The sequence below is a fragment of the Halictus rubicundus genome, chromosome 1, assembly GCF_050948215.1.
Source record: "Halictus rubicundus isolate RS-2024b chromosome 1, iyHalRubi1_principal, whole genome shotgun sequence".
NCBI lineage: Eukaryota > Metazoa > Arthropoda > Insecta > Hymenoptera > Halictidae > Halictus > Halictus rubicundus.
The window spans coordinates 15,038,206-15,057,307 of record NC_135149.1 but is presented as its reverse complement, the minus strand read 5'-3'; the positions used below and the strand labels follow the sequence as shown (position 1 = coordinate 15,057,307).

The 19,102-nt window shown below is 41.5% G+C and overlaps 2 protein-coding genes across 3 annotated transcripts in view; both read right to left on the bottom strand.

The window, feature by feature from the left end:
* Nachra7 (nicotinic acetylcholine receptor alpha7 subunit) overlaps window positions 1–7,125 on the bottom strand; it is a 311,133-nt gene extending 304,008 nt beyond the window's left edge. For both annotated transcript variants that reach the window (XM_076788934.1, XM_076788942.1), the window contains exon 1: window positions 6,692–7,125. In XM_076788934.1, the coding sequence (XP_076645049.1) occupies window positions 6,692–6,737 (46 nt within the window). In that variant the 5' untranslated portion in view covers window positions 6,738–7,125. The remainder of the gene's footprint in view (window positions 1–6,691) is intronic.
* LOC143354838 (uncharacterized) overlaps window positions 1–19,102 on the bottom strand; it is a 453,699-nt gene that overhangs the window by 312,452 nt on the left and 122,145 nt on the right. The gene's annotated exons all lie outside the window — the stretch shown is intronic.

The window sequence follows — 19,102 nt, the reverse complement described above, 5'->3', positions numbered from 1 at the left end:
GCCGGCGAGCGCGGGGGCGGCTGACTCTCTCGCGTGCAGTGTCCTCTGCTTTTGAAGCGGGCAGGCGCGCGCGCTCGATACTCTGCCCCGTTGTACACCCACACGCACGCCCACGGGCCACCGACACGCAAGTGCACGCGTACGCACGCAGCAGCAGCAGCATCCCGGCCAGCACGCGTACTCGATGCAACGAGAGGGGTCCGCTCTGCACCTGCACACAAACCGTGCTCTGCTCTGCTCTGCTCTGCTCTGCTCGCAGAATCGACTCGCAACCGATGCAGCGATGCAACGACTCTGCTCTACTCCGCTTTGGTTTGCTGCGATCCGCGCTGCGCCGCGAGCTGCCGCGCGCGGAATGGTCATCGACGTTCGCATGACGCAGTCACCGGTGCTGCTCATCGATTGTAGGTTCGCGAACTGCTACGACTCCTCGTATTGCTTTATCTCGCTCTGACAAGAGTGCAGTCGCCGGTAGTCGAGCGGTCGGCTAGACAAACGAGATTCAACGATGGGGCATTTACTTTGCCGATGCTGGGGTTGATGGTGGCCGTACAGTTGGCGCGGTAGGGTCGACGTGTTGAATACAAGTTTGAAGGTTCTGTTGTGTGAACACGTGTTGGCTGAAGAACAGTGTGCTATGAACAATGTTGTATGAACAGTGTGCTATGAACAATGTGTATGAACAGTGTGCTTCTTATTATAGTACTTCATCTAAATAGATTAAGTATTTACATCGTTGCTGCTCTAAGACGGAATCTGTTCTTAGTGTCGACACAGGCTTACCTGTGTTTATTAAGTCTATGTTGACATTAATGTATGCATTGTAGAAACATTGTTATCTGAACGTCCTGTTGTATGAACGCTTGTCGGGTGAACGTTCTGTTAGATAAACAATGTATTCATTATTGGCATACTGCCAATGAATTGTGTTTACGTATTTTCTTCCCCATGATGAAATCTGTTCGCTATGATTCAACTGATACGAATCACGTTCTATGGCAACGGTCGCTATTTGATCGGCGCAGATTAAAATGTATGAAACTACTAAAAGAAATGGATTTTTCTTCTGTATTGACATGTGATATATTGCTATTGAAAGTATTAATCATTAATCAATTTAAACCTTCTTATGTATTTATTCGGTGTATGGTTATAATGTATTATAATTAGGCAGCGGATCTTTATGCAAAATAAAATTGTTTGAACAGAATTGCAACAAACTGGAGTGAAGTAGACATTTATTTTCTTTCGTAGTGTGTTTAACAGGTTCAAGATAATATAACTGTATCTTTGAATTGTTCTAATGTCGTTACTGTTTTAAATTACGCCTACTTATTTTTCTCATAAACTCATAAACTCCGCTGTCTATTTATAATGTATTATATAATGTATTCGTTTTTACTGTATGTAAGTAATACGGTAGATTTTGTTAATGATATGTTTATTTTTGTCTCTCAATCGGAAGGCGTGTGCATCTACATCAAAAAATAAGATCAGAGGACATTGCATTTAGAAAATTCGCCGGTTTCGCGGTCATTAATATTTACAAGTAGAACCGGCTGGTCATGAACAGACGCGGCAGCCAATTCCTATTCAATAGCACGCATACTCGATGCATTTTCAAATTCAATTCTCTCGAAATCGAAGCCTCGCAGAACAACATTTTATTCTACGTTTTTCACTTATTTCGTCATGTAGAATCCTCTCTTTTCCTGTTTTTCCACTGTATTGGAAACACGTTATGCGTAGGGCCATTTTCAATACTAAGAATTACTAACGCGAAGTCGTAAATATAGATCCGCGGATTTCTACGCAAAACAAAAATTGTCTGTATTAATTCGAAGACACGGTTATTCCTATTCTGAATAATTTTAACGAGTTGAATATAATGCAACAGTGCTTTTATAAAATGGTGAATTAAATAAGAAGGACAAGGTCCTTTGGATCCCATAAATCCCATAAAGAAGTATATTTGTATACAGTTAATTATTTATCAATAAATGCAAAAGACAGAGTTCCATGGATTCTACACATGTACCAATGAGAGCACTCTTCACCCGTGCACTGGAGAGTTACAGAATGATCATCGATGCTCGAGTGACGCAATCGGCGTGTTCATCGATTGTAGGCCTGCAAACTGGCCGGACCCCAGATATTGTTTTATCACCCTTTCAAAAGCATAGTATAATCTCTAGTATTCGAATGAATAGAGAAACAAGTTCGGATAACACAACATTCCCACTTTTCAGTTTTCGTTTATCTAGATTAAAATCAACAAGTAACACCATATCTTTTCCAAATCACACATGGTTTAAAGATGCGATCAATTGAAATGTCAAGAAAAATACTTCCAACCAGGATCGACGACGAGACAGATTCAGACGTTTTATAAATACTTTAAGAAACCTAACCGGTGCTTCCGAGTCGATGAAACTTCAGTCAAGTGGACCCAAACCTTTACAAGTACTGCGACCAGGAGAAAACAATAGGCCTCATAGAGATTGCAGCGTGCGATGAACGTAACGTCTGCAGATGATCAGAGTTCATGCACCTGATATTTCTGCGAGGTTCAATTCCTTTAAATGTCAAAGTACTCTCGTAAGAGTGTTTTCAAAATATGCAAGCATCAAAGCAATTTACTTAACAAACCAAAAGCTGAACCCTCTCGTTTTAGCCATTTGGCTAAAATGCACCTCCAGCATGGCACTGGATGCTCGAAAAATTTGCAGCTGATATCTACAGTAGATTCCGAGAAAAAGGAACATGATGTTCCTCAAACGTACACTATAAGAAGATATAGAGCTCGCGTAATTTTAATTGTTTTACTTGACAAAAATTAGCTTGGACACTTCAAATACCCATGAACACGTGCACGAAATCCCAATACAAAAGGTTGAATAGTTCTGAAGAAAGAAATTCCTAAAGATTGATGAAAATCCGCCTCGGAAATCGTAGCATCCCCTTAGATATGCAGCGCGAAATTCACGGTTAAAAGTCGCGAAGAAAAATGGTGACGCGAGCAGACACCCGCAGTCTCCTGGCAATTAGAACCACGTTAACGGGTATGACATTCGATTGATCCCATCTCCGGGCATGAAGCGTGGACGCGCTTCGACGAGGGGATCACGAAATCAGACTCTCGTTGCTCAGACAATTGTCAACGGTGCATCGAACGTGCGCGGCGTATTGTTGCCTTTTCGTTCCGCGTTTCAGGTCGACGCGCTATTTAATCGTGCGACAATACAACTGTTTCGGAATTTATGTTTCATTACTACCGGCTGTTTTTAGGCGTCCGCGCTCGAAGCGGCGGCGTTCCACGCGTCCCCGGATATAATTGACAGAATTTTCGCGCGGGCTGTGCGGCGCCCTCGCCGAGGAACATTGGACGGATTCGTTGTTTTCTTCCGTCCCTCTTTTCCCTCTTTTTCTCCTTTCTTTTCTCGCGTTACACTGCAAGGAGAATCGAAGCGGGAGCACACCCCTCAATTTAATCCGTGCTTAATACTGGTACGTAATGTTTACTCGATCCATTGTCCCCGCGGTTGCTGATTAGACCCGTGTACCAAGTGAAATTGCCTTGGATCCAATTAACGGACCTCTTGTTACAAGAAATTCATTGAGGGGGACGAAGTACACACCCGGCGAAGATAGAAACCAATACACATACGTAGATTCCGGGACACTCTTATACGCTGCGAATGCAAACTCGAGGTTCGGACGTGGGATGATACTCATTTCCGCTGGAATTCGGGGTGAAATTGTATCGATGTGACGAGAACAAGAGAAATGCTTTCGTGGTTGTGTTTGCGTGTATCCATTATGCTTGGTTATCGAGGATTTTTTGCCGAATTTAATGTTGCCCTCGAAAGATTGTTCTCTCGATTTTTAAGTTGCACGGAGAGGAGAAATTTCACCCTTTTAACGCCAAACCTAGCACGGTCAGAATGACCGGTTTTCTATTTCACGATTATTAAAATTATAAAAACGTTTTCATAGGAAAAATGTCTGAATTGACTTCTCTGTTTAACGGCTTGCACTACTATTTCGTAGAATTTCGTAGAATAAAAAGATTATATTTATTGTGAATAGAATTTTATTTCGGTTTAAAGGAAATGAATGACATACATATTTATTAGACTCGGTTCGATTAAGCACGACATATTATAATGAAAATCGTATAAAGTTTAAGTAAATTCAATCCTCTCTCTACTATAAGACTTTTATATGTTTTGTGCTTGGTAGGTTTAGCGTTAGATGATGTGAAGCTTAAATCATGGTACATGAGAATGTGTTGAGTGCACAAATTAATTCCTAGCCCTTCGTTCATGTATTTTTTAATTCTTCACAAACAATGATTATTGATAGACAATATATAATTATGATACTTTAATAACTCTAATTTAATAAATAGAGTGTAGCGGTTACGGTATTTTGAGAAAGAAATCTCAGACGACGTATCAATAATTCGCTTTTATTTAATTTTCTCGACGCTTAAAAAGCGTCGAGTCAAGTACAGTGATAAAAAACGAGCAATCTGCCGAGCATGTAATTTTTTCCAGTCCCGTTTTTGCCTAGTTTGCAATCACGTTCATCTGATGATTAAGCGTTGTCTGAAATTAGTGTGCTCAGTATTCTGTACGTCAGCTCGCGTTTTATACGCAACGTGCGTGGGCGGCTGACTATACAATATACATCCGTATTGTCAACCTCGACATGGAATTTACAGGCACAACGAGAGGTTGAAATTAACGAATATCTCGACAAACATTATTAATTAAATCATTCAAACGGGCCTTTCGTAAATAGATGCAATTAATCAATATCTTTTGCTAGCTTTCGCTATGAGTAGGTGTAATTGAAACCAGTGAAAACATTAGACGAATTTAAAAATACGGTTATATTATTGTCAACCTGTTAAACATATTAACCCTTGGCACTCGAATGGCGACTGCAAGGCGTCGCTAAAAATTGCTGCATCATCATTCAAAATATATTTCGAAGGAACGTTTCGTTTTGGAGTTAAAATAGCTTCGAGTGCGAAGGGTTAAGCAAGGAAATAAATGTTTGTTTCGCTCCGGTTGGTTGTAAGTCACCCAGAAAATTTTGATTCCGTACAAAGATTCCGCGCTGCCCGTTCATACGTGAGACTGGATATTTCCAGAATTCGTCTTTCGCAGCGTTTGCGGAGACGTTCATGAATTTCGAACCGCCGCGTAGTAGCTCCAATGATTTCCTGGCACCGTTCAGCAGAGACTGTTACGCTGGAGAAAATGTTCCCTCGTAATTCTTTCCTCGGCTCCCGTCCGATCGAGCAGTTCCGAACGCATCGGCGGGTCTCCGGGATATCCTTGCGTGGGTGAATTAAACACTGGCTTCCCCGGGAATCCTTCCTGACGCCCACGCAACGGGCAGCGTGGTGCGCGGAAGAGGGACGAAGATTGTCCGCAGCGGCGAAGCCCCCAATTAATCAAGCGTTTCGCGAGAGACGGTATTAAGAGAGGAAGATGACGACGGTTCGTGCGGTCCGGTGGTCGCGTCAATTAAAATTCCCACCGCAATCGGAAGTTAATTGTTCCCCCTCGGAATCCCGTCCCCCCGTCCGCCTTTTTCCCCTCTGTTGACAAACCCGTCGAAAGAGATAATCCCCGCGCGAAAAAGAAACTGATCGGCGAAATTTCCGAAAAATATTTACATGCTACATTCGCGACAGGTAGTTCGGTGACCGGAAAACGTCGCCGGTGACAACGCGTTAGCTCGCGAAGCAACACCTTATTCCCGGATCAGAAATCCTCTTTGAGCACGCCGCTTCGTGGATCAGAGACCCGTTTCGTTTGTTCCCGGAGTTTCATCGAATTCGTGCGGATCTCCCAGTGACAGGTTCAGAGGGGGGGGGGGCGGGAACACGAGAGATAAATTGTTTTCAAAGAATCTTAATCACCGGGCGATAACGGTTCAAACACTCGCAGGTTTGAAACGCGTCCTCGACCGCGGCGTTCGTGATATTAAAATCGATCAGTGAGATACGACTCGACGTCAAAAGTCGCGGCTCGTAAATATTTCGGAAATTTCATTCGGGACGCGACAGAGGTGGACGCGATATAAATCAGACCCGGTTTTTCGGGCGCAAGTTTCTGTTATCAGATGAAATTGGCTGACCGGAATCGTTCGCGGTCAGACGGTAAAAATTCCTCTGACGGACGGACGGGAGGGGGGGGGGGAGAGACATACATCTCTCTCGGTTTTTTTTTCTTGCGGTTTCAAAGTGTCAAAGTCGACCCCGCGCGCAACGATTCTCGCACGTAAACCCCGCGGTGGCGGTGCGCCTTCGGTGTACGTGTGTAGAGAGACCCGTCTTACGCGTTCGAAACGTGTCAAGCTCGGGTAACGGGAAAGGCGGAAACGTAAAGACAGACAGAATGAGAGATGGATGGAGTAACAGCGAAAACAGAGAGAAAGTGGTGGAAAAGACGAAGAGAGACGAATAAGTAACAAAACCTAGAGACAATAGAGAACCCGATTATCTAGGTACCGATTATCCGGTTTTGACCGGTCCGCGTCGCGACAAAGAAAAAAGCTCGGGTCCCTAGGACGAGAGCCTAGACCCGTCTAGAATGACGAGGAGAGAGGTCCGCGGTCACCTACAGAGTATATATAAGAGATCAGGTGTGCGTTGAGCAACGGGCGAACTCACCGGATGTAGCCAGGGCTATAACAGTCATCAAAGTCCAACGTCTCATGTTTGCTCGATTGAGGAATCGGAGCAGCTCGCTCCTTCCACGATCACCACCACCTCCGCCACCACCGGCTTCTCCGCCTCCTCCACCTCCTCACCGTTCGGTTGTCCTCGCACGTGGCTGCAGAGACGCGTCGAACAGAGAGAGAGAGAGCAGAACCACTCGAGTCGCAGGCACCGAGAGGCTTCTTCGTGGTACCACCACGGGGCTAAACTGGCCGATGATCGAGAGCTGCCCACCTGTCCTCAGGGTCCTCGCGAGCATACGTGCCTGGTGCACGGCAATGGCATCGTGTTTGCTCTATCAGGGGCACGTGACAGCCTTCGCGGACCTGCAGCGTGTCCCTGCGCGTACACCTCGCACAAACTAAAAACCTCCGCGGACGATCGGTGCGCTCCGTGTAACAGTAGCAGCATCGTTGTGCATCGAGGACATATCTCTTCTCTCGTTCGGGTTACTCTCGGTTTTTATCGAAATCGTTCCGCTCGATCTGTGTCCGAACCGACGAGACCCCTTCAACGAGAATGATCAGCTTCTAGCAGCAGCGTTCCCGGTCTGGTCAGAGAGTCGACACTGCGGATATAGTGCACCGACGATGCACTCTCTCTCTCTCCTCTCTCTGCTCTGTCTTTTTCTCTCTCTCTCTATCTTTCTCTCTCTCTCTCTCTCCCCTAGCACGGCTCAGATACGCCGAGACAGCTCATTCGACCGACGACGACAACGACTAGAACCCTGATCAGGCTCTTCTTTTCGCGACGTCCGAACCCCGCCGCCAATCTCAGAGCGCGTCTGACCGTCAACACCGTGACGCTACCCCGGCTAACATCCTTCTGATCTACCCTCAGATCGATGCCTAATCACGGACGTGCCACCGTTCAACAATGTCCTCGACGGCCCCCGTATCCGGTGACAGGATTGTCAGATGCGCCCTGGCCGGCGACCAACGCTGGACTGATTTTCATTTGGCTGCAACGCCGCGCGGTACCGCCGCCTCGGCTCTCTTTGGCGCTAGCGCCCTGTGTGGCCTACCGCCACTGATGCCTCTCCTCTCTGTTCAACCCCTGTCCCGCATCCCTCTCTCCTATCTCGGTCTCTGTTCGACCAGCGAGATCCTCTCTCTTCTTTTCCCTTTCGCTCGTCGGCGGTCTCGCTCTCGCCAGTGCAGCCCACATCCGCGCATCGTCGGGTGGCATGGTATACCATGCGGTACAACCCCCTTCCGCCGTTCTCGTCGAGTTTCCCTCCTCATCCCGCTGCTATAGTGCATGCCAACATCGCCGGAGAAGAGAGAATCGTTACTATGGCGAGATCAATATGATAGGACGGCGCATGCCTCGGTATCCTTATACTTAAACCCTTCGCCGCTACACGGGCTCGTCTCTCTCGCACCCCCGGACCCGGTCCAGATCGCTGTCCTCCTCTTCCGCTCGTCGATCCCCTCCTTTTAGCCTAACCCCTTCGCTCACTGCCACCTCTACTCGCGTGTCCCTCTCTCCTCTCCCCCCTCTCTGTCTCTCTCTCTCTCTCTGTCCCTCACGTGACGCACGCCGTCAGAGAACCTAGTGTGCCAGACACCGTAGGTGAGCGCGGCGTTGACTTAAGTCGCTTCAGTCAACACAGAACCGTATGCGGGAGGATACCGTCTTCTCTCTGAGTCCTCTTAACGCCCCGATGCTCCGATTCTCCTTTGTGTCTATCTCCCCCGTTTCGAACTTTCGTTTCGAATCCTTTCTTCGGTATACCTGCCTGAGCAGCGCGCGGCAGAGGCGCAACCGGCCAGATGTTTCTCTCGCTGTTACTCCTCTCTCGTCGATGGTGCACACGGAGCCCTGCCAGATCCAGAAATTATTCTCCAGAAGACTGGCCCTACGGCCGACTCTGCCCGCCGATTGATCTCGATCATCGATGCTCGCGATCCGCTAGCTGTGTTTCTACCCTTCCTCTCCTCTCCCTCTCCCTCTCCCTCTACGCTCGTAGCCCTCCCCTTTCTCGCGCTTTGTTTCCCACCGATATCGCTGAATCAAAGCTACCGAATCGATGGGCCGGATTGATACGCGATTTCGACACTGGCCGCTGATCGGCCGCGATCCTATATCGGAAACACTCTTTTGATAGCGCGCCGCGCCGTTTATTTTAAAACCCCCTGTGCGCGAGGGACACGCTGCCCTGACGAGGCGACCTCGACGACTTGATGGAACTTTAACAGTGATAGACCCGGATGGTAACGTCTGGCCCGACAGTCGCCCACTACTGCTACGCCATAGAGCACCAGGTTTTATTGTTCGCGATAAGAACGACAGGCGAACTGCTGCACGCACGATTTTCGACGATTGATTGCCGTATCGCCGTTCTATTGCTGCTGTCACCAGACTGCGGATCTTTGTGCGAAATTTTGTCTAACTGAATTGCAACATATTGGACCGACTTGGAATGTTATTTTCGTTTCTGATGCGCTACAAATAGTGCGACTGCATTTTTTAAATTGTTCTAACGGCTTTACTCTTTTAAATTACACCTGTCCATTTTTTTCTAAAGTGTATAGAATCTGCTGTCCAATTGTGATACTTTTGGACATCAAGAGAGAGCAATAAAGCAGTCCGTGCAAATAACATTATGCTAAAGTGAGCATATTTTGGCGATTGTAGTCTGTCCCAAATATCTAGCCGATAAAAGTCCTAGAACTATCCCCACTGCCGTGGGTTATACCCGTATCAAGGAATCGTAACTTCTAGCCGATATATGTCCCTGGGTAGGCCCGCGTTGTGGACATATATCGAGAACACTGTATCATTATGCTTTTGAAATTTGTCCAATTTTTTGTGAACGAGTTAATGAACGTTCGTAAAATGTACCAAGTTTTTTTCTTATTTTTAATTTTTCAAGTTTATCAGGAGTATGTAGACATTTGCGACTCAGCTTGCTCATATATATGCAGATTCGGTTTGCACATTTATTCGATTGTGGAAACATGGAAATCAATATAAACACTTCTCCAAGTACGCGCGTTTTAACCGAGAGACGGAATGTCCTTTCCGGGAATTCTAAAAAGTCGCTGTTATTATAACGGGTGTAAAAAAATTCCTTACCGATTCATGCATTCCTCTCTGGTTTTTAAATCTATAGAAATAAAAGAAAAAAAGAAACAAATTCTATCCGCCTGTTCGCGTCTCTACGAGTTCTCGTGGTTGTTACGCGTTTCGAGCAATTTGATTACGACCGTGAACAAAAACTACAATTTTGTCTACTCGTCCGTTTGTTTCGACGTTGTATAACAACGAACGAAAAGAATTCCATGAAACGTATCACGTACATTGCCGAGTGACCGAACGGATAGTTAAGTTAGATGCAAAACTGCGTAGAAAATGTCAGACACCACTGATTTTTGGAAAAAAAAGTATTGATAATTTTGTCGCAAATTGAATATAGAACTGATTTTTAAAACCACTGATTGACAACGTATTGGTGCGGTGTACATATTAAATAAAATCTGGGTTGGTAAACTTTGTTGCAAATTCGAAGGTGCACATTAATATGTTAGAACATTTGAAGGAACGACCAGTAAAAATCCGGCCAGAATTGAATAGAAATAGAATGACGATAAACTCTGTCCCAGATCATTCTTTTTCCATCCGCGTCTACTTAGAATATCCAAGAACAGTGAAACACTTTCAAGCTGGCTGCGCAGCCACGCGAGCTCGTGTCTTTTTGTCGTTCTCCTTCGCCGGGTTTCGCAAAAAGACGCTCTCAAAAATAAATCATGACATCAGGGATTGCCGCATCCGTGCGGCAAATTGCGGCATCTTTATTATAAATTTTTAATGCTTGCTGAACTCTGCAATTTAGTTCGGTAGCTAACGTTACTCCGCCTAACTTTAACTGTATTTCATTGTCTCTGTGTCAGAAAGCTCCGCGGCTATTTTACCCTTGGCGACGCTTAAACTAAATAACGATAAACTTCCTGCAAAACCATCCGACAAAATTTGAAAATCATTTCCAACTAGTTCGAACTACAACGAAAATGGATAGACATTTATCTTTACGACTTTTCTTAAAGTATGTATACAGTGATTTTTCTATATATGTCGCCAAGGCTTGGATGATAAACGTCGCGGAATTATCCCCACTACGAAGCTCGAGAGGCCTCGGACGCTGTTTCATGGCAAATGCATCCAAAAGGCACCTTCGTGGACGACACAGTTCAATTTTGTAAATCGAGGTGAGAGCATCGCAGTATTTTTTATATAATTGAAATTATATAAAAATAAATTTGTATCGTCATTTTATGGAAGTCATTCATCTACAAAGTCATTCAGCAACAAATTGACCAATATTTACGTTTAATTATATTAACAATAACTGTTTTTAGGGATCGTTCATTTTGACCGCGCATGATAGGAACAGGTACAGTCTTTACTCGATATATGTCCCAAATATCTAGCCGATAAAAGTCCCAGAACTATACCCACTGCCGCGGGGTATTTCCCGTGAGGTGCCAAGAATCTTCGCTGTCCTTTTCTACGTTCGGCAGTGTATCAAAGAATACTATCTTCTAGCCGATATATGTCCCTGGGTAGACACGTGTTGTTGTCAGATATCGAGTAAACGCTGTATACAAGAAGTGTCGGTAGGTTTAGTGTTAAACAAAGAATAGTATCTAATATAGTATCAAAGTATAGTAATAGTATCAAAGAATAATATCTTCTAGCCGATATATGTCCCTGGTTAGACCCGTGTTGTGGACGTATATTGAGTAAACGCGGTATACAAGAAGTGTCGGTAGGTTTAGCGTTAAACAATATTTTTCTTCGGTGTTTACAACGTCGTGAGAAACGCTGCTGGCACGTCACGAAGTTAAAATACTTATTTCCGGGTCTCAGTCATGCCACCGTTTATGTCCCGCGCGGTTGGTTTCACCGGATCTTCTCTCGCCGTCGGATCCGCGTCCCGACAGCCCCTCGATTTCATCACTTCTCTCTTTTTTTTCATTACATTACACCATTCGTTACACCCGCGAACCAGCATACTTGTTTCCATTGTTCTTGCCACCGATGCGCTCACGAGTTCGCCCTGAAAGAATCAATGATTCCAGAATCGCTTCGCGGCGAACAGTTCCGGGAGTGGCGTGCTTAACACTCGCCGATACTCCTTAACGCTACGTTGCTCAATCTCCCTTTTATTCTGCCCCTCGTGTCGATGTCTTCTACATCGTTCTACGGTTCGTGCACGAGTATACGGCGCGCCCGGCTCTCTGTATGCGTGTTACCCGTAGACAGGATGTGTTTCTCAGAGAGAAAAGAAAAGCGCTGCTCAATGAACGTAGTTACGTGAGAAATCGAGCATCAATTGGCTCCGAGGTAATGTTCCACAGAACCCCGGTGCGTCTCGAGACTTCCGCTGGCGAAACCACGGTCTTTTTATGCAGCAGACTGGTTGGTCACGATGCATAGGGTCTGTGCAAAATTTCGGGTCCACGGAACATTCAATTCAAATTAGTGTTAAAGTCAGGCTCAGGCCTACCATCGCTACGTCGATTGACCGATTTCAGGTATTTATAACAGTCAGTACGGATAGTGAAAAATATGTAATAACACCACCGACACTTTTAGTATTCAGTAGAAGTGGCCTGCCATACGCAGACATGAATTCTCCCGCGTGTCACTGAATATTTCCGTACTGTAGAATAAGATGTCATGGAACATCATAAATAATGGAAGTCACCAATGAATGTTTATTAAATTTTCTAGCAAATAAGTTGATGTTTTACATTTTAAAGAGCGCATGAATCATTTTATGTGTCGCGAATTTCCATGTTCTCGTGACAATATTTTAAAGTAAAATACGAAGTTCAAGATAATTTACTAGACCTTTAAATTATGTCTGACCATGGTTGCTGCTACAGGAAATATAATGTATAAATAATAAATATAATATAATAGTAAAATAGTATAAATGGTATAATAAAATAACAAAAATATAAATGATAGTATAATATAATGTATAATATAATGTATACATAGCATAATAAAATAAAAAAAATAGTATAATATTAGTAAATAATAGTCTAATAAAAGCATAAATAATAGTATAACAGTATAAAAGTATTAAATAAGTATAATAGTATTAAATAATAGTACAATATTTAATATTTATAAAATTTATATTTATATTTAGTTTTACTTTCTTGCAATTGGACTGCGGATTTTTGTGCAAAATAAAAATTTTTTAATCATTTGGGTGGATTGTATTTAATGTTCTTTTCTTTTATTCTTAAATTTATCTAATATTTTTATTATTTTCTGCTTAACGCTGTTGCCATAGATGCATAGAATTTGTAGTTATTTGTATTATTTAGTAATAATATTTGTTGTCAACTCATTACATTGAAAAAGAAATATAAAGGACGAAATTCCGAACCGTACTTTTACGATAACGAGGCATCGCGCTAACAACTTCCCTTCTATTAATTTCTCTTCTATCTTTACATTCGGTATTACCTTCCCTTTCATTGTACTACGACCTGCGTCCCATTATAATCTGAGCTAGAATTAAATGGATATCTGGTAACGTGTTCTCAGGTCGTCTGACACCCGAATATCTCTACCTCAAGTTTAATGATGTGTAGCAGTTCTCTGTAACTTGCGTGGAGTAAGAATTTCGAAGATAACGGAAACCTGTTTATTAATAGACTGCGTAGCGAATTTAATCCTACGTGTTTAATTATTGAAAGCAAATTAATACGTCCATATATTACCGCTGGAAAGTGTTTCATCGCCTGTGGCAATCGCCACTCCTTCGTGCATCATAATGCTTTTCCCATAAGAAAAGTGAATAGACAAAATACAAAATCGTTCAAAACGAATTCAAAAATGTTGCTACACTACTTTCTTACGTTAATGAAGACAATGTTTATTTTGCATAAAAATCCGCATTCTTATAACAAAATCAAAAATCACACTTTAAAGTAAATTTTTTAACGAAGTAACAATTTTTACGTTTAATGAGTTATTTTAAAAAATACGTAACATAATGAGCTTTTGATTGACCAAGAAAAATCAAATGGGGAACGTGGGGAACTAAATAGAAATGTCTTATCTTCTTTAATAATTTTAATCAGTTGGAAATAATATGTGAATTTTCTTAAAAATTTTTTGCTTCTTCCATTTGTTCATTTGCGTTCTAAATGCATGAAATGCTCAGCCTAGTGATATGGTTATTTTAGATATTTTGTATTTGGGAAAGAACAAGGTTTCACATTTTTGTAACGCCATTAAACAATCTGTAAGACGACCCAGTTCTTAGAATCGCACGGTACCTCTGAGCGTTGCCAAATGAAAGGATTTTCTTTTTAACGCTCCCATAGAATTTGTTCTGTTTCTCTTTTCTATCTATGAAAAATGTGGGTACGGACGGTTTCGTTTTGTTTCACCGAGCGGCTTGAGCCTTCATTGTTTCCTGACGTTCCAATGTTTCGTCAATACATGTTCTGCGTACGCTCTGAAGCTTTCCATAATGAATTACGAAATAACCCAAGCATATTTTATACATAGTTCCGGTAATATCGACCAATAAATTCAAAACAATCAAAAATAATATTTACAAAATCAACAAATACATTCGCCATTATTTTTCTCATTCGGATGAGAAATTATAACACACCTGGACGAAAGGTTTAAATAAAATTTCAAATTTGCATTTGCTACTTTTGTTAGTGCATTTTTTTTTAATTCACTGCTGTACGACTATAAAGTAGATACACATAAAAATGTCTAAATAAATTTCTCCAAAAAAAATATGGATTCAATTAAGTCGTTTCATTAACGTACATTTAACACTTACTCGAAAAAAGGGAATGAACGCAAACATTTATCTATACGTTAAAAATATTATTATAGGAATAAAATTCATTTGGTTCGTGTTATAGAAAGATAATAAAACATTTAGGGAGTATCAAAAGTATAATTATTAATTAAACGCTGTCTCAACTACTGGTTCAGCATAATATTATTACAATAAATGAACTGCGAACTTAATGTGTTTATAAAAAAGATTAGGTGAAACTTAAAATATTATTAAAACTAAAAGAATTGAAGGGTATCGATATATAATCCTCAACGTATTAAAATTATTAATGGAAGAATTAAATTTTTATTTACTCTCGAATTGATGTTGAAAATGTTTTAGAAATGATGCACAATATTTTCATTTTGCATAAGAATTTGCGCGATTATTTACACTTCGCGTGCACTAATTTATTATTAATCGTACACATTTTATATTTGTATAAGAGGTCAATTAATTTTACGGAACCGGATTGCAACGAACAATTTATCCCAGCTATTTACCAGCAGCCTGTCACGAGAGCTCAGTTGTCGGCTGATCGTTCTATCGACATAATCCATACAAATTACTTGATAACTAGAACTTTTAATCACTGTTTACTTTTTCCCTCTCTTTTGTATTTTTTTTTTCTTTTTTTAATTCTTAAGTTCAATTTAAAACTCATTTAGCCCTCGTCTCGAGTTTCTTTGTTGGTATTATCTGACGAACAGATGTTTGTTTTTTTTCAGCCAGTCACCTATACTATCGACGATTATTACCTGAATATTCTCGATATTATCGATTATCCGATATAACCAGCGTCTGCCTGTTTGAGACGTTGGAGCGGCGTCGTAACTGCACCACAACAGAACGCTAATTAACCTGAATGCTAGCCAGGGACGGAGTTCGGAGATGCAAACTGGTGAGTACAGATTTCCGTAGCGTAATCTGCAATCTAAGACATCGAAAATGAACCTCGGAACGAGTAGATCATGACTGCTCAGGTGAGAGAAGCATTTTCAGATACCTCACACACTTGTGAAACTCGTGCTAATTATCATGGCACGATTGAATACTCCGTTAGCGTCTTTGCCTTTCACCGGGATCAAAAGTTTTCAACAATTCGCAGAGCACCAAGTTTACTCAAATCTAATGCGATTTCTGTGTTCCAAATAATATTTGTTCATTGGCAAAATCCTTGCGGCACATCGGTTCTTGAAATTTGTTTATGAACTTGTAAAGTTACAGAGTTGTTTCATTAGTTTCATTATCTTTTAGACTCATTCTCTTATGTCCAATTGTTTCTCTGCAAATTCGCAAACAAATAATATTCAGTTTACTCTTTTTTGTTGAATACACAGTATTTATAAAAAAATAGTATAAACAACTTCTGCAAAAACTTTACAATATATGTGTATAAAATAAGTGTATAAAGTATGTGTAAAAACAGTGCTATAATATTTTTACAAAATTACATATTTTGTTCGCACACCATAACTATTAAGTTTCTATAAAATTTTAATACATTTTTGGAAGTATGTATACAAAAATAGTACAACAATATCTTTCAGAAATTATGTAGTTTATATTTAAGTAAGAGTTGTTTTACATTCTGACTTATGATTGCAACATTACTTTTTTTTTTAATTTTAATACATTGTATAAAGTACCTATATCTCTTCAAGAAATATTTTTGTGAAACGATAGACAAGTTAAAAAGTGAAATAAGTCGTTAAAAAAAAACGTTTTTCTTCTTGTGTCATTCAAGTATATACCACAAGTAAAAAGTCATTCAATAAGGCGCAGCGTTTACGCGACATCTTTTACCATAATGATGAACTACGTGGAACGAGATAATGCGTGTTGCGTATTTTTACGTTTTACAACGGAAATGTGCAAATGAAATCTGTGAAATATTGAAAATAGTTTTTTAATGCAAAAATACAGCGGGGAAATAATAAGTGTACCGAAAATCCGCCTTGGTAGTGACATCAAATATGTGTAGTAATTTTAATTTTAAAAAAATTAATCACAATGAACAAGTACGTTTCTATACTATTTGTAGTAAATTGATAACATTTGTTGCTTCAAACTAATTCAGAAGCTACAAATTTATGCCTGTTACTGTTTAAGGAAGCAATTACGTATTTAAATAAGTAATTTAGTTATTAAATAAATTGTAATTCTGCACAATTTTATGTTGCAAGCCTTCCATAATTTATAGTAGTTCTACTATCATATTTATTGTTAGTTCTCTATGTAATATACGCATGTAATTTAATTTTTCTTAAATCAGAATATAATTTTGCATTTCCGTTATCAATATAGAATCACTAGAGTAACTGCAAACATACTCTAAACAGAGATTTTCTTTTACACTAGAAAATTGTTGCGGACAAAATAGTGCTAATGATCGGAGCTGTGAAAAATGATAGTGATGAAATTAATTTCGAATATAAATTCCACAGAAAATAATTTCAGTATCGTCGCAATTGCAGGAGATATTTATGTGGTTTTCATCGGATTGACCACCCAGTATATTGAAATATAATGCATACAGCTTGCTTCTAATTCGAGCAAGTTATAAAATCAATTCCCGTAGCGAACATCTAGTAAATCAGTTACTTTGCGCTTAATATTCCGTGCGCGTAAACCAGAAAATTTGAGATTCCGCGACAGCGCCTGGAAACGTTTTTCGAGAAGGAAACGCTACATTGGGGGTAGGTTGAAAGCGATTACACTTCGGAAGTTGCACGGGGTGCAATTTCGCATTAATGGCCAGCAGTTCCGGTGGAGTTGTCCGCAATCTACACAATGTCTTTCAGAACTTGAAATTTCTTCCTGGATCGCGAAGGGATACCTTCTGCCTGAAAGCCACGGCCATCATAAAATTGAGATGTAACCGCCGTGGCGTCATTAACTCTCGCAAAACCGTGACAGTTTTCCGTAAAAGTTTCACTCTTGCGCGCACGCTATGTCGCCAGATTTTTCCAACTCTTCGATAAACGTTCCGTTCCGTACGAAACCGTTACGAGTCATCCCTTTTGTTCAATTGGCTACGAAGGATATTTATGCAAAATGTTACACCTCAAAAATTCAAAGAAAAACCTATTACTGGAAGAATATGTTTGTTCATTTCTCTATCGTTATACCCTTCGGTTAAACACACAGATTAGCAGCCCTGGCAGAGTGGTGAACCCGAATCGTACGTTTCCGAAAGTGGTCTCCGTCGACCGCGTCGAGGCGTAACGTTGTTAGCCGAAAGGAAAGAAAAATCAAAGGGTCCGGAAGGAAGTTAAAACCGTGGCAAGAGACCAATTTTTGCGGAGGGTAACTAGAAACTCCGGGACTCGACCGATGAACGGACTCTCTCCCCGGCTGGCACGCTATAAATCAAAGTGACTTCCAATCAGCCAAAGACACTTTCATTAAAAAACATTCTGAACCAGGTCATCGATGAACTTCGACGCCTCAGTTCGCTACTTTGCCTTTCAAGTTCGTAGTCGAGTGTCACGCGCAGAGCACAGAGCACTTAAAAGTGAACGGTATATGCCGGCCTTTTTATAACATACACTTTCACCGAAAAACCGAGCGACACCGTGAATTCAGGTCGGGACTCTGTAATTTGACAGCGCCGGGGCTAAAAGGCTTTGCGGCGTCTTCGATGATCCCTTTCGTGATGTTAGATCGCCGAAGACACCACGTCGTCGCCTCCCCCCTGCCTCTACCAACGCCGGGGACCTTGATATTTAGTTAAAGCTTCGGGGACTTTATGAATAGCGGCGACACGGACGGCTGTACCCAGAAACGGATCAGCGTGCTGGAACAAAGTGTTCCGTCGAATTCGACAACCTGAACTCTCTCGCCACTTGGCGTTTCGGTGAACAGATTTATTGGGTTTGCGAAAGGAAGTGTAATGAGCAGACTGCTTTATGCAGCTAGCACGAAAAACGAACACACGGAAAAGTATTAGGGGTATCCACAAGTAATCAATTATTTGCAAAGAATTTGTTTTGCCTTTAGTTCTCTGCCGATCGTTGAAGAGGAAACACGTATTCTTTTACAGTTGTCGGTAAAGCAGCCTGTGTTCAAAATATTCTAAAAAGTATAATTTTTTTACAACCCTGTAACAAAATGGCGGCGTTCGTACCTTCCGAGGATCGTATTCGTCATTGCACACATTTTCATTTTCTTACGGGATTTAATGCAACGGTAACAATAAAGAAAATTTGCGATGTTTATGGAGATGTATTGAAGATCAACAAGTGTCAACGTTGATTCAGAAGGTTTGCTGCTGGTGATTATGATCTCTCCGACAGGCCTCGAAGTGGACGACCAATTGAATTTGATAATGACACCCTAAAATATCTAGTGGAAGCTGATCCAAAATTAAGTGTACAAGAATTATCGAGAAGCCTTGAGTCCACATGGTCAACTATACAAAGGCACCTACAAGAAATGGAAAAGGCATACAGGAATATGGGTACCGCATCACTTATCTGAAACCAACAAGAATATTCGTCGATCAATTTGCACTTCATTGCTAACCA